This window comes from Pezoporus wallicus, unplaced genomic scaffold, assembly GCF_028554395.1.
Source record: "Pezoporus wallicus isolate ANWC-B61680 ecotype Strahan unplaced genomic scaffold, APGP_CSIRO_Pwel_v1 contig_4901, whole genome shotgun sequence".
Lineage (NCBI taxonomy): Eukaryota > Metazoa > Chordata > Aves > Psittaciformes > Psittacidae > Pezoporus > Pezoporus wallicus.
Window position 1 is genome coordinate 1,860,436 of NW_026640354.1, and position 15,317 is coordinate 1,875,752.

At 38.4% G+C, this 15,317-nt stretch overlaps 1 protein-coding gene across 25 annotated transcripts in view; it reads right to left on the reverse strand.

Annotated features, from left to right (window-relative positions):
- Window positions 1–15,317, reverse strand: part of RIMS1 (regulating synaptic membrane exocytosis 1) — a 302,937-nt gene that overhangs the window by 150,526 nt on the left and 137,094 nt on the right. For 23 of the 25 annotated variants that reach the window (XM_057418891.1, XM_057418890.1, XM_057418863.1 and 20 more), the window contains 2 exons: window positions 4,632–4,975; window positions 2,159–3,021 (listed from right to left, as the gene is read on the reverse strand). In XM_057418891.1, coding sequence (XP_057274874.1) covers window positions 2,159–3,021; window positions 4,632–4,975 — 1,207 coding nt within the window. Of the gene's footprint in view, window positions 1–2,158; window positions 3,022–4,631; window positions 4,976–8,435; window positions 8,520–15,317 lie in introns of those variants that run through there. The other 2 variants (XM_057418888.1, XM_057418875.1) reach the window with 2 other exon arrangements.

Here is a 15,317-nt window from a genome sequence, read left to right on the forward strand (position 1 = left end):
CTTCCCCTTTCAAAGATGGCATGATAGAAGCCTAGAATATCTCTCATACCTCTAATGGGATAAAAGAAGCTAAGTACAACCTTGTCCGAACACAAATCTACTAGTTCTACACAAAGTCTTGGTTTTAAACTTGAAAGAAAATATCTGTTTTCCTCAAACTTTCTCCAAACCTGATTTTCATTCTTCATTGAATGGCAGTAGGCAGAAGCTGTTCTCAGTTTTAAAATGAGGTCTGGATTTCATTTGTAATAGGCCGGTTTATGTTGTTCTACCAAGTCTTTGAAGCAAGTATGAATGCAATTTATGCCTTCTAAGAGGACTCATGTTCCCTTTGCCAAGAGAGTGTTGCCTCTGGAAAACTCAGCCCATTTAATGTTCAACTATAATGCATTTCAGAATAAGGAATCCTACAGCCTGTATTAATAATAGGATTAAAACTGTGATCAGCAATTGGTAACAGTAACCTGTGAAGGGTATAGATTGTTTGGGCTTTTTTGTTTGTTTTTTTTTTTTAAGAAATTTGAGAGGACCTTTTTGGACATCACTAAACAGTTCTTTCTCTAGATTTAAGCCAGCATGAAAACAACTCAACATAAATCTTTAGGTTCTCCACCAAAGAGGCAAATCTCAGTAGACTACGGAAGATATTTATTTGTTAGAAAGAAAGTATCTCCAGTGTTTTGGAATTATTTTGTTAATAATTCTGGCAAAATATGTATTAAATGGTTACAGCAAATAGCAGGTGATGGATGTACTAGCTCTTCCTCAAAAACAGAGTCAGCTAGAGCAGATTTCTCAGGGCATTCCCCCAAGCATCTCCACAGTTGATGAGGTTTTGAGCATCTCCAAGGATGAAGACTGTACAACATCTCTGTGTGATATGTTCCAATGTTTGACAGTCAAAAAAAGCACGGATATTTATGTCTAAGTACAATCTGGATGAAGATTTCAGGGTCATGATTACCATCCCTCCTTAAAAATGAGTAGAAAACAAGCTTACATATTTCGAATGGACAAGTTCATGCTCAGAAAGTTAAAACAAGCAGCTATTCAGATGGGATAGGAGAGAAATGCTGTCTCTTTTTCTATATATACCTAGAGCTTTAGGGGATGTCAGGAGACCACAACATCAGATAAAGACAGACAGGTTAGCATATATGAATCAAAGACGTCAGGAAACAGTGCCAGGAACTAAAAGGCAAGGCAGACAAACCATTGGCATTTTGAGTATGAACACCAGTAGAAAACTTTCAAGTTACAAACATAGATAATTAAACTAAAGAGCTAAAAGCTACTTTCAAAGACACAAAAAGCCTTCAGCTCACTGTAATGTCACTTAAAGACAAATTAGGGCTATAAGACAGTTGGTAGGCTTTACAACAGTCTTTTCAAATGATGCTTATTTTATCTGTTCACCATTCATGAATTTGATTAGCTTCTTCACCCAGAAGAAAGGCTTTGTTTCAAAGCACACAGTGTGCTATACTTATTCCTTACTGCTAAGTGTTACCATCAACAGAAGAAGACAAACTGAAATAACAGACTTTAAACATACTTGTAAGCTTGGGAGCCAATTCATCTAGACACCACATTAGGCAATTCTCATTTCTTTCCTATATAACACTCCCCTTGCCCCATATCCTGTCCTTGTTAGCAAGGAACTCTGGCAGATCCTTGATATTATTATTAAATGTAGTAAAATTTTGGATATTTTAAGACTAAGGTGTCAGTAAGATTATGATGCTTTATAATGGTCTCCTCACATTGTTACGGAACTTACTTGCCATTTCAACTCATACACAGAAAATTACTGGGCATACAGACAAAAGGATGAAGCAGTGACTAAAGGAGCACCAATATCAGTGAGAGAATAAACTACAAGCCTTTAATTCTGTCAGTTCTAGGTGAAAGAGGGAAGAGAATGAGAAAGAAACTCTTCAGCTGATGCTACCTGTAACCACCTCATCTAAGAATGTAAAAGGAAACATTGCAAACCAAATGTAAACATCTGTAAGACACTTCTCAGTTGGGAAAAGAAAGGTAAGGGGAAAGAGCAAAAGTGTATGTTTTTAAAGACGCAAGAGAGAGAGAAAAATACAGATTTTTTTTTTTTTCCCCAAACCATGGCCATGTGCATAATATACATAAAGGTCCTTACCTTTTTCACTGACACTTTCACTTTCTATCTCCACATCTTCACAGCTAGTATATTCTGGTGTTGATGCCCCTTCTTCCTCTGAGCTACTAACTGACATCTGCCTTTTCTTTCCGCCTCTTTTTGCTCTATGAGGCTTTGGAGGGGATGGCCGCACTGATTCCGACTGGTCAGAGCTAAGGGAATCATTCCTTAGCATGGTCTCCATTTTCTCCCGCTTTGCTTTTCGCATGAGAATAGCAGAGCTAGGATCAAGGCGGCTCTGTTTTTTAAAAGAATCGTGGTTCTTGTATTCTACGTGTTCTATAGGAACTGGACTATGCCTGGGAGTTGGTGGGCTATGATTAGTTAATTGTTTAGAAACAGAAATTCTTACATCACCTGTTCTGTCTATAGAGTACGACCTCTGAGTTTCCACAAGAGATTTTCTGTCCTGAGTTCCCTGTAATTGTGAGCGTTTTCCTAATTTATTCTCAGGTACCTCCGCTTCCTCCATTTCTGTATGTGCCAAAGCTACATCACTGTGTCTTCTCTCGTGCCGTGCTTTAGAAACTTTTGCATGCATGCGCATCTGCTGTTCCTCAGGATGAGGTTTTACAGGGTATCTTGCCAGATTGGGGTCACTCCTGTAACGGGTATGATACTCATCTTCCTTCGTTTGTGTTTCATCATCAGGCACTTTGCCTTCCTCAAGTTTCTCTGGCAAGTCCTGTGACTTGCCTTTCTCCAGCCTTCTACCTTCATGCCGCTCTTTACGCTCCCTGTCATCTGCTGGTCCTTCCTTCTGCAGTGAGGATTTTGGCACACGCTTACGCTCACTCTTTATAACTTTGCCATTCTGGTCCGAAACAGATATTGTCTTCTTCCTGCAGTGAAAAGGAGTACAATAATTAGAAGAACTGAATGCAAAATAAAATTATTTGTGTACACTGTTACTGTAAATAGATCATAAACCAGCGTAAAATATGGCAAAATACATAGAAAGGCACTGGCTGGATCCACTAAGATGAATTAAATCTATTAATCCTTCCAGCAGTACTTTTTATTTTGCAATAGTTAACAACCTCCAGAATCCACAAAAACATACGTTACGGATAGTCCAATTAATGAGTAAGATCACAAAGAATATTAACGTAAATAAATGCAGATAAGAAGAATTAACCCACTTAAGTAGGCAGACTCAAAGTCTTCTTTGTAGTAACTACAGCACTACGACAGAGTATTGGAATATATTCCCCATTTTTCTGGCAGCAGTCATGAGGGTTACAGACTAACTGCCCAAATTCACTTCAAGCACCCTGACAGTATATAAACACCACCAAATGAAGCATGTCCTTCAGCGGAGTGACAACTGCTCTGAGGGCCTTCCCAGTGTTGGGAGGAAAAAAAGTCAACATAATGAGGGAAAGGGACCACATTTTCATTTACATCATACATACACATAACACTAACCTGAGTTTTGGTGCAGTTACACCCTGACAGACCTCACCCACACAGTAAATTACTAACCACTGTTCATAATGCATTTTCAACTTTAATAGCTATGAAAAAAAATCAACCATTCTGGCCAAGGGAGAACCTTTTACGGAAAGCTCTTGCTTTGCTGCCGCAGGCTCCCTCAACTTCTCTGCCATCTGTAAGGCAGCAGCCAAAAGAACAGCAACTGCTTCATCGCATTAACCTCTCCTGATTTGCTAATCTCCAACCCATTCATCACAGTGAATACAGCTCAGAAATTTACTCACTTAACTCACTTAAAATATACTAGTTTGCTTCTGGGTGGCATAATTCTTGCACACAACTTTCTCTGAATTCGAGATGGTACTATTGCTGTTCTGCATGAATGTTTACTTTGTAGGTGTAAATGAGCTCTTTTACTTGTATTAATTTTAATAATAAACCAGGAACTGTCATTGATAAAAAGATAACACATAAGGATATCTAACAGAACTCCACAGGATGGATTTCCTGTTTGTTTGTTGAGGAGTTTTTGGGGGAGTACTGTTTATCAAAATTCTAGTACATATTTCAATAAGTTAAAGGCTTGCTCATTCACAGAATCATAGTGGTTTGGGTTGGAAGGGACCTTAAAGATCACCTAGTTCCAACCCCCCCTGCCGTGGGCAGGAACACCTTTCACCAGAACCCTCCACTTTGTTTACTAACTTTTAAATTTTAAATTTGGAAGATATTTTAAAGTAACCTACAATTCTGTATTAAAAGTGTACACCAAAATGCATTGAAGTACAGGAAAATATCCATAAAATACTTTTTTTTTTCCTCTTTTCTATTGCACAGACCAAATCAGACAAGGTAGTTGCTAGTAAATATTTACCCTTCTTTAGCCATTACATCAACTTACTCTTTGCTTTTACATTGCTCTAGACACACACAACTAGCTCAGCTGACAGCCTTGTATAATATTACTGAATTAGCATTTATAATTGTGAGGCTCTGTCAAGACAGAAAGCATTACCTCTCTCTTGGAGGTTCACTTCTAGACCTTGACGAAGCTTGCTTTTGGTCCACACCCATAGCTGGCTGTGATACTTCTGCTCCTTTCCTACGGTCAGACTGGACACTGGAAGAGGAGATTTCCTGTGATGAGGCAGCTGCTGTACTTAAGGGAGTCTGTGATCTTGATCGCTCTTGAAGTCTTGCTTTCTTCTCTCTCGGTGCATCCGAGCTTCCGCCAGTTGCTGTATCACTGAGTGTTCCGTCCTGGCTGGGCGAAGGCTGTGGTCCACTTCCAAAAAACCACGCTCCAGATTTCGTTAGGATTTCTTGTTGCTTTCGACATAAATTGCATACCCACATAACCTAGTTGAAGACAACAAGAACAGTCAGTGCAGCTACCCCCCAAGCCCTCAAATGCATGCTATCACAGAGCAGGTATGATGTCTCACTCTCCTCTTAACTGGTGAGGATGGTGCTCATGACAGAACCCAGAACATGCTTCTCCAAGCACTAACTGCACTGGCGAGAGCCAAGCATCCTACAGGCACATGCTGTGTGAGCTTCTCCAAAATGTGCTGTCAACGTATGTCAGTCCTACCTTTAGCAATCCCCCCTCAGCCCAGCCCTAGCTCTCTTCTGCGTAAATACTGACAACATGACCAATGCTTGTTGATGCAGTTGCGGGGTGGGTTGGGTTTATTTTCACTGGTGTCTGCTGTCAGGACAAGTAAATGGGACTTATACCCAGTCTCCCTGGACTGGGAGCCAACTCAGACTCCCAGCCCAGAGCTGGGAGTTAGAGGTTGCTAACTCCCAACCTCTGCTGTCACAGAAAACTCACATGGTATGTCCCTTTAATTATTGTTTCTGACATAACATAACTCAACATTATGCTGCAAATAAATTTAGCATTTACTGTGCATGGTTTTAGCTACATCCACAACAACTACTTACCAGAGATGTAAGGTAAGACCTAAAGAAACCTACTAATAGAGAACTAAATGCACCAATAAAAAGAACTCAGAAGTACCATATATTCAGCTACTTTGAAATTATCTTTTATGATCTGTTTGAGTTATAGCTGTAAATAATAAATCAAAATTAAACATGTGTCTCTGTCAATCACAATGAAGCTGTGTACATGAATGACTCTTCTTAGGATTTTTTTAATTATTTTTTATATTCCAGATACACAGATAAACAAGAGCACACACAGTAAAGTGAGACTATGCTTCCAGTCTATATACAGTACAGGACAGTCTTCTGTACAGAAGTAAATTAGCAGGAAAAAATAAAAGTTAATCTGCATTCTAAAGTGACTATTAAAGAAAAAATTGAGACAAAGACAAAAGGAATTTTGAGACAGAACAAAAAAGGCAAAATGCATTAAGGATATACAGGAGGTAGGAATTTTGTCAGAAATAGAAAGAGAGGTGAAACAAAGCTGACAGGTAATATGGCAAAAGGTAAAGAGTATTTGTTTAATAAATGTTTAGTTAAAGAACGGGTAAAATTGTAAAGAGGGCAAGAAGGATGACAAAAGTTGGAACGAAAAATACATTCAAATTATTTTGTGAAAACATAGGAATGATGCAACAGTCACAAAATTATAAAACACTTTAAATTAAAAGGAACAAAAAAAACAGTCGCTTCAGGTAAAAAACTGCAACAGGACAAAGCTCTGGTACCAAGCTCTCTCATTCTCTGGCCTGGGGTGGAAGTGCATGGCTTACACAGCATGATAAAAATTATAATAATTTTACATATTTAACATAATTAAGTTAAAACACCGAGAATAGTTATCTGTTTAGGTCTGAAGACTACATCAGAACTTCTAATACTGTTTTTCCACTGTTTGACCAAGCCACATTTAAAAGCCATCCAATACTTTTCTCTGTATCTGGACTGTACCTTTATCAAAAGGTAGCTGTTATATTTCTATTTAAGAAGGATCATGAAATGCCTACTAAAATTTTTTTGATTAATTAAAAAAAAAACACAAAACAACCCAAAATTTAATCAAAAGCTACAGTTATTCCAACAGTGGCACAAACATGTATTATGATAAAAACAGATAATCCTCAGTAGGATAATAGGAACAGCAACTTCAACAAAATAAATCCTACTCCTTTAACAAGAAAAAAGCCTTGATTCCAAAATGTCTTATTTCCTTTATCTAGTCTACCTCACAAAACAGCGATTCAGGCTATCGTACTATCTGTTCTAATAGAATCTATTTTTTGGTCTATCTGCTGTCAGTATCACAGGCATTAAAAAAAACAGCGAGACTAAAAGGAAAAAAAACCCACATTTTTAAATGCCTTTATAGATGCTGACACAATTCTTAGCTCATTAGACTGCAGAAGTGTGCGTGCACATGTGTCTGTGTATATAATCTATTTCAATGCTACAAACCAAAGCCATTAATGAAAAATGTCACTGCCTCTATTTTATCAGCTCATGGAGAAGGCTGAAAAAAGTGTTAATTACAAAAATAAATCAACTAGAGTTTGCTTAAAGGAAGGATAAGGAATATTAGGGTAAAATATAAATATTTTAATTAAATTACGTGTGTATGTATCTAAGCACGTTCAAACGTGCAAAAATGGCAACAGACTTCATTTACAATTTAATGTATTTGATCATTTAAAATATGTATAAAGTATGCAATAAATTTCAAGAAATTACCATTAATTTACATAATCATCTTTGATATTATAATTCATTTTATGCAAAATATCCTGAGATCTAAACAAATAGGAATAGCTAATTCACAAATAGACACAGAAAAATACAGAATACAGAAAGAAGAAATATTAGACATGTAAATACAAAACCATTTTCTTACAGCTGTCCTTAAACACTTCAGTTTGGACACAGTATATACCAATCACCACAGCTTACACATATATATGAAATCTGCATTATACTCACAGAGAAGCTACACTACCATCCCTGTTTAGGAATCTCTTCAAGACTTAACAAATGCCGTGTTTGCTTTGAGATATGTTCAGTCCAAAAAGAAAAATTATTAAAGCTTTTCTTTAAAAGAAAAAAAAAAAGCAAACAAAAAAAAAACAACCAAAACTTGAGGTGACAGAAGAGTTTCACTGACAAAACTGTATACTGAAAAACAGTTTTAGAGAAATACATGAAGCAAGCAATTTAGCAGCATGCAGGAATTATATCCTGATTGAATACACTGGGATGAGGTCCAAACTAATCTAAACTAAAGCAGGTCTGTGTAATAACTTAACATTCCACAGATGTTAGGCAACCAAACAAATGCTCTGATGAAGGCTTACAGCTCTCTAATGTGGCTTCTGGACCTCCACGCAATGCATCAGTAAAATGAAGAGTGTTAGACAACTTTACTCTGGCCTGTCACTTCAAAACCAGTTTGTTTACCTTTTTTCTGGATGATGAGCTCAGATGCAGTGCTACAGTAAGTCACTAAAGACATCCAGAGTGTGGGTTTTGTGGTTGGGTTTGTTTCTGTTTTTACTGCATTCTCGAATAGGTCAATGCATATCTGCATGTGAAGCTATTAAAGAGAACCAGTAAAGGGGTGCTCCTCATTCCAAGGGCTCATACGCATGGATCTGGAAAAATGTGCATTTTCATAGCATAGCAAAGGGTTCTGGACTTTACCGCTACATAACGATAACAAAGTGGCACATACAGGACTCGGCAGAGTTCCCACACAGGTTCACGTGGAAACTTCACAGGCTGCGTGAAAACATGCTAGAAGGATCCCATGCTTGCCTTCATGTGAATACAGGGCATTTCATTCATAGAATAGAAAAATATTCCTCAAACTTACTCTTACGGGTACTTCTGAATGTGATCCACAATGAGTAGGAACAGTATTCCTGTACTAACACAATATGAAATTCCAACTTGAAAGAGCCCATAGCAAGTAATATATACAACTATACACATAGAGAAAAAGAACATTTTTAGTTACAAAAATAAGAACACTTCTCCAGAATTATGTATTTCAAAACTACATTGTAGAAGGTTTTTTTCAAATTCAAACTTGGGAGACTCCCAAACATGCTCTGGGATGCTAACATCACATTAGGGAGACACAAACTTTGTAACAAATTTGTGTGAAACATATGAGGCTAAACTCAGACTAAGGTCAGAGCAAGTTCCCCAAATCCTCCACCCGAAACAGATTCTCAGGAGTCTCAATAAGGACCACACTCCATGAGTCTGGAAACTGCAAACCCAGTTATCCTGACTCCCATGCAACCTGATTTGTACAGCAAATTGGGTAACAAGTGTGCTAATATAGCAGGCTATATTAAAGCTAGTTCCTTACTGAACCTTCATGCAATCTTATTTATTTCCATTCTGAAGGATGTATACACAACATCTTTTCAGTTTATTGCTTTTTTTTAGAGTTTCTTTAGCCACTTCTTCTACGCATGTCTAGAAGACACTAGCTATTTCAGACAGATCCAATTAAGCAGACCCTCTTCGCTGCCTGAGGCATCATTAACTTCAGCAGGGCTCTGCACCACCCAGCAAGTCATGTCTTGAAAGCCAGAGGGAAGAAATGTTATCAATTTACTCCTACAAAACTATTCATTCACAGAATTAAGTTGGACTACGCATCACTTAATGTTTCTGTGATAATAAAAACATGCAGCAAACCATGAAATTAGTATACAGCACTGCATTTATCTCTTTTGCTATATCAAAATGAATTTGGTAATAAAACCCTAGCTAAAGTGTCAGGATGGCCTCACTCCATTAAAATATAAATAAATGAAGATGAAAATCTACTTGAATTCTTACATCAGTCCAAAATAAAAACCAACTTTACTTGTCTAATGACAATGTGCTTGTGAATATAAGCTTTCATTAAATGTATTTTTCAAAATTATATACACAGCTGAGTTCATCTAATGGCTCCTGGTCACCAAAAGCGAAGGTCTTCTCCCTGCCTCCCTCCTTTCCTGCTCTTCTTTTTCCCTGTCAGGGTTTGTCATCTCCCTTTGTTCCCAGCTTCCCCATACTCCCTTGGATCCTCTTTCTTGACTGTCAGGTCCTCTCAGGAGCCACTTGCATTTGAAAACATAGCAGAAATTTATCTGCGTTTTTCTCATGGAGGGATACAATGAGTAGTGAAATTGTGTGGCCAGGAACAGAGGCAAACAGAGGAAAGAGGATGTTTTCCCTATGCAAAGAGAATGCTTTCCTTTTAAACTACATCTTGCAATGACACCAGTACTAGTGTATTAAACTTGCCCAGGCATGTTTTTGAGCACTAAAGCCAAACAACATGATATAACCTGCATCTATGCTAGAATTTCTGCTCTCCTTCAAAGAAAGCTGGTTGCATTCAAATTGCCTTCTGGAGATAAGTCTTGGAGTACTCCAGCTCCCAAACCACCAGGAAAAGTGATGCTAGCGAGCAGAAGACCAAGAGCGTGCCAAGCAGCCTTCTGTCAATTTACTAGCACAGATACGCTTAACACCTAGGAATAGTCCCGGATCAGGTTTAATTTGCTAGTAAAGAAGTAGCCTAGGAGACTTAGGTTCTCCTTTTTCTTAAGCTTCTCCTCCAGGCTAAAAGGTTCAGAAGGACAGTACAATTCTCTTCCATTATCCTTTCCATGGAGGGAGAGGACCCCTTTGCCCACACTGATGCTCATCAGACGTATGGGACTCAGCCATTTCAGGACTGTGATACTGAAGCCATTTTAGCACTCCCTGTTCTTCCATATCTGTGCAGTGCAGATTTTCCTCATAACTTAGGTTTTCAGCTTGATATTTTTATCCCAGTTTGGCAAGAAAATGAGGTTTATGCTGACAGCTGATTGGTTTCTTCCCTCTTTTCTCCCCACACAATGACGTTTTAACCCACTGGACAAAATGTAATAAAACTTTGCACAGCCACGGAAGATTTTTAGGGTTTATATTCTAAGAAGTTTAGTGAAATAGGCAGTTCTGCAAAAGCCCTATGAGTATTTCATTAGTGCAATCTTTTCTTGGCATCCTAGAATCTATGTAACAATTCAACCACAAGACTTGTTCATGGGGAAAGTGGCCCCACTGCTCACAGAACTACATGTCACCCTCAAGTCTGCAGTGCCATTTACGTGTTTGAGTGAGAGCATCCAGGAGGGATGTCTAAAACCCCGCTTTATCAGAATTTTCCACTTGCCCTAGAGAGCATGCTTCATGCCCTTTTCCTGCTTGCCTTTCATAGCTAACCAAAATGTTAACTTTTCAAATCAGATCCTACATGTACAAATAAGGATGACAGTAAGACACATTTTTGTGTCTACACAGAAGTGACTACAGGCATGGCAGGTATATAAGTTTCCATTCAAACAGAATCCACTTACTTTCAAGCAGATACAACAAAATAAAATGAAAACCTGTGCCTAATGACAGGCTAGTGCCATTAGAGATAAGTCAGCACATCCCACCTGCCTGCCATGTGCCACTTAAGAGGGCACACCACATCTGCCAGACGTACATGTCTTATGCACCGTAGGGCATCAAAAATGGCATCAGATGCCTACTTTTAGGCAACTGAACACATAGTTCATGCTAATCTTATTCATGGCCTAAGTTTCTGAACTAACAACTAACAAACTGCCAACAGGAAGATGTAGAAAAGATGCAGCAGAGCCAGCATGCAAGCAGTTAACATCGAAAGGGTGCTTTATGCCAGTTTTGTGGACAATGCTGCTAGCAACAGCGTTACTAGTCATTTTAAGATAAAAATAAATCAAAAAACAACTCACTTTCTTCACATGCCCTGCTGCCAAAATCCCTCAGATAGAGCTGCCAATCATTCAGAAAGCTCCCAACAGCTTCCACAAAAATTAAGCATTCTCTACAGTAATCCTGGAAGTGATACATTCAGGCAACTAAAGTTATCATATGAAATAATAAATCTAAACCAGCACACTGCCAAGTTCCAGTCACTATTGCAATGTACTTCTCTGAGAGTATCTCTGGAGTTCAAGGAAGAAACCAAAATCGCCAGTAGAGAAGGCATGGGCTTTGTCTAAAGATTCATACCAGCACACTTACAGAGTAATCTGAAATATTCTCCCCCTGCAAGGTTTTGAGTTTTTTTCCTAAATCTAACAAAAAAATAAATTAATTAGTACACACCACCAAAAATATACTACAAAAATTGTACTGTCACAGTTCCAGTGGTGACCTTCTACAACAGGACTATAGGTTGGACAACCTGTGAAACCTTGCACCTGAATGCCCTTGCAGCTCTGTGTTTAGGTCTACTTCTAACTAAAATGATCAAAATTTACAAACTTACAATTCTGAGGGAGACAGGAAGCTATCATACCAAGGGGTTAAAACTCAGAAAGACTTTATCCTGGCTTGTTAAAAATAGAAGAGACTCAGGAAGTATTAATTACTTGGGCTGATTTGTCTAGGCTTGAAGATTTCTTTTTCGGAAGACAAGCAAATCCTTGAGAAAATTTGTGCAGCATCAGAAAGTACAGGCTTTATCTATCCACAGGTCATCATGATGACGCTTAGACTACTCTTTCTGAAACTCAGCAATCCCAAACATTCCAATGGTGTAATTAATTCACAGGCCCTGTATTTCAGCTTAGACCACTTAAAATCCAGTTTCCATATTGTTACACTCATTCTTACCTCACTCGTCCACATTTTCCAGTTTCACTCTCCGTGTTTTTATTTTGTCAGCAGTGGGAAATTTCTAGGCCCCTGCGACAATGACAACTTCAGAAAGCTTTGCTTTGATCTCACTCTTTCCTCATAGATAGTTTTGTTTTCAGCTTCATTTCTCTTGCCTGAATTTCCTTCAATTTCTTAATATATTTTGGATAATGTAGTAGCCATGAATTGTACATTTTCTGTCACATCAATCTCCATTTTTCACAGACCATTAAGCTACACTAGAAATCATCTCATAAATCATTTTTGTGTATTCTTCTAACCTTAAAATCAACAAGTTTTGTCTAAGTATTTGAGCATTTGTCTGCCTTGATGAGCCACAGAAGCATTAACTGTATTCCTCTTAATCACTTCATGGTTTCTATAGTTACAGCTACACATGGAAGATGGAAACAACTTTTTTAAATGACAGAAGTCTAACAAAATGAAGTAAATGGCATGAAACAGCTGACAGCCAGGACCGATATAACATTGTAACTCTCATTCAAAAAACAGAGAGCACTCACCAGGAGCTTTCCACTCCACTTAATAGCTTACATATTTACAGACTGCAGCAAAAATATAGAAATGCTCAGAACAAGACTGTCGTTAATAGCGCCTGAGTGTGTACATCATCTCTGTGGGAGCTTACACCACATTTTTTTATTTATTTATTTGTTTAAATATTATTTATTATATTTATTTTTCTGTATTGTTATTTCTATATTGTTATTTTCTATATTGTTATTTTTCTATACTGTTCTTGTATGCAAATATTCTCTTCGTATGCAAATTGTATCAGAACAAATGTAGTACAGAAGAAAGAGGGCTTTTTTGGTATAGAATGTAAAATAATTAATGGGAAAAGAAACTGGAAACATCTAGCTGTAGAGAAGTTGTAAAGAAGGTTAATCAAAACACAGTTAACTTCAGAGTCCAATTCTTGAAGTGAAAAAAAAAGCTCATGGAATGAAAAGTGAGTGGGTCAACTGATGGGTCATACAGGGCTTAATGGGCATGAACTAAGTTCTGATTTTGTATTATCAAACACACAGATACACACAAAATAAAAATAGCGTAATGAACTCTTCATTCTTGGAGACATTCAAACCCCAGTGTGACATGCCCATGGCCTTGGGCCTGCTCTGAGCAGGGATTCAGACTAGAGCATCTCCAGAGGCCCCCTTCAAATCTCAACCATTCTGTATTCTGTATGGGATAAAGCACTGAGAAACTTAGATATCTTGGACCTTAAGTTTACCTTTACCTAATGAAAGTGAAGTGACTGCGTGCCTGAAAACTTCCAATATGAGTTAGTGAGAACCGTTGTCTTATATTTATCATGTATATATATGTGCACCTCCAGATATTTCAGAGATTAAGTGTCTCTATCCCATGTTAAAGTAAGGTGTTAACAGCTGATGGCGCTCTTTCCAGATTCAAAAGACATTGTCTCCCTAAACCTGTATTTGGGGTTCCCAATCTGTGAAATGAATGTCACTGTTGAGTTACTAAGAGGAATGTATTAGCCTTGACAGCCACTATTGGATCACCAGGAGATCTGTTCTGAGTACCTCCATCTGCAGGGACAATTCACGGAAAAGAACAATGGACACAGGAGATGAACAAAGCTTACAAAGACTTTGGATCCATAGGAAGAGGCAGTGAAGATGAGACTAACAGAGCACTATGCAGACATGACACAGAAATCCAGGGGCTGTGAGGAAGAGGAGGATCACTACTGGCTATGTAAATAGGGATAGAAGGCAATAGAGGACGGCTAGCAGTTCAGGAGTATTCGTAGTGGGAACTACCCGAATCAGTGACAATCAGTTTAGGACAAAGATTTTTACGGATGACATAACTACCTGCCCAAGGAACATACGGGAGAGTATGCAGCACATTCAGATCTGCCATTTCAAATTCCTGAAAACAGCCTGTTTGAAAGGGCAGAAAGCATATTTTTGACATCTTGCAGGACAATCTCACTGGAGTGATCTCTGCTGTGCAGCTTGACAGAGGCCTTCTCTGACCACTTTGATCACCTTTCCATTCGCAGAGAATCATGCCGGATGACTATTAGCTCTGCTTACCCAGTATATCCCTCTGTTTCCCACTAACTCCTATGCTGGGAAGTTCTGGCTTCTAAGTTTTGCTTAGAGCTCTCCCACCCCCAAGTCCACACAAAGCCTAGAATAAAGCTCTCAGAGCCTTATTCACAACTAGATTGTGAAATTAAGCATCTAATTTGCAAGTGATTCGGTGATGGAGGGCATGGCACCAAGGGTATGCTTTCTCCCAGGCCTGGGCACCCCTGTGTGCACCCCTGAATCACCACCACTATCAGGGACAGCCAGTGGTGTTCATGCTTTTCTGAGGCTGAGGGCAAAGATGTGCAATGGTCCCCAAATGATCTGTTACAAATAGTTTTTTATAGCACTCATAGATACAGTACTAAACACAATCCTGATAAACCTGGAAACAAATAAATTTATTCATGATGAAACCCTACCAATGTGAGCAAAATTTGTATTATTTAATTGTAAATCACCATGGTGGAAATACAGCTATACAGAACTTTTCATGCTTGGGGAATGTTAAGTATCATATGGTGCCTACTTATAAATGAATATTTTGCAACAGCTAGTACTGCCCAGTAAGGGTTTTGACAAGGCACCAAGTAGGATTATGCCCTATACATGTTATACACATTCATGATTCACAGTATCTCCCAGACTCATCCATAAGTCTGTAGTGTTCTTCACACAATTAGCAATACTTAAGCTTGATGCTTTGTTATGCATGTAAATGTATGAAATGCTTATAATGACAGAAGACGCATTCTTCCCACTTTGATTTCATCACTGCAGCTTCTTAAACATTTATAACAGCTATTTTCAAAACAAACATACTCTTTCTTTTTGCAACATTCTGCTTTACACAGATCAGCAATCTGACCTCCTCTTCCGGAAAAACTACCGGACTATCCTGGGAAACCACAACACACCATGCAAGTTGGTTCAACAGCTTA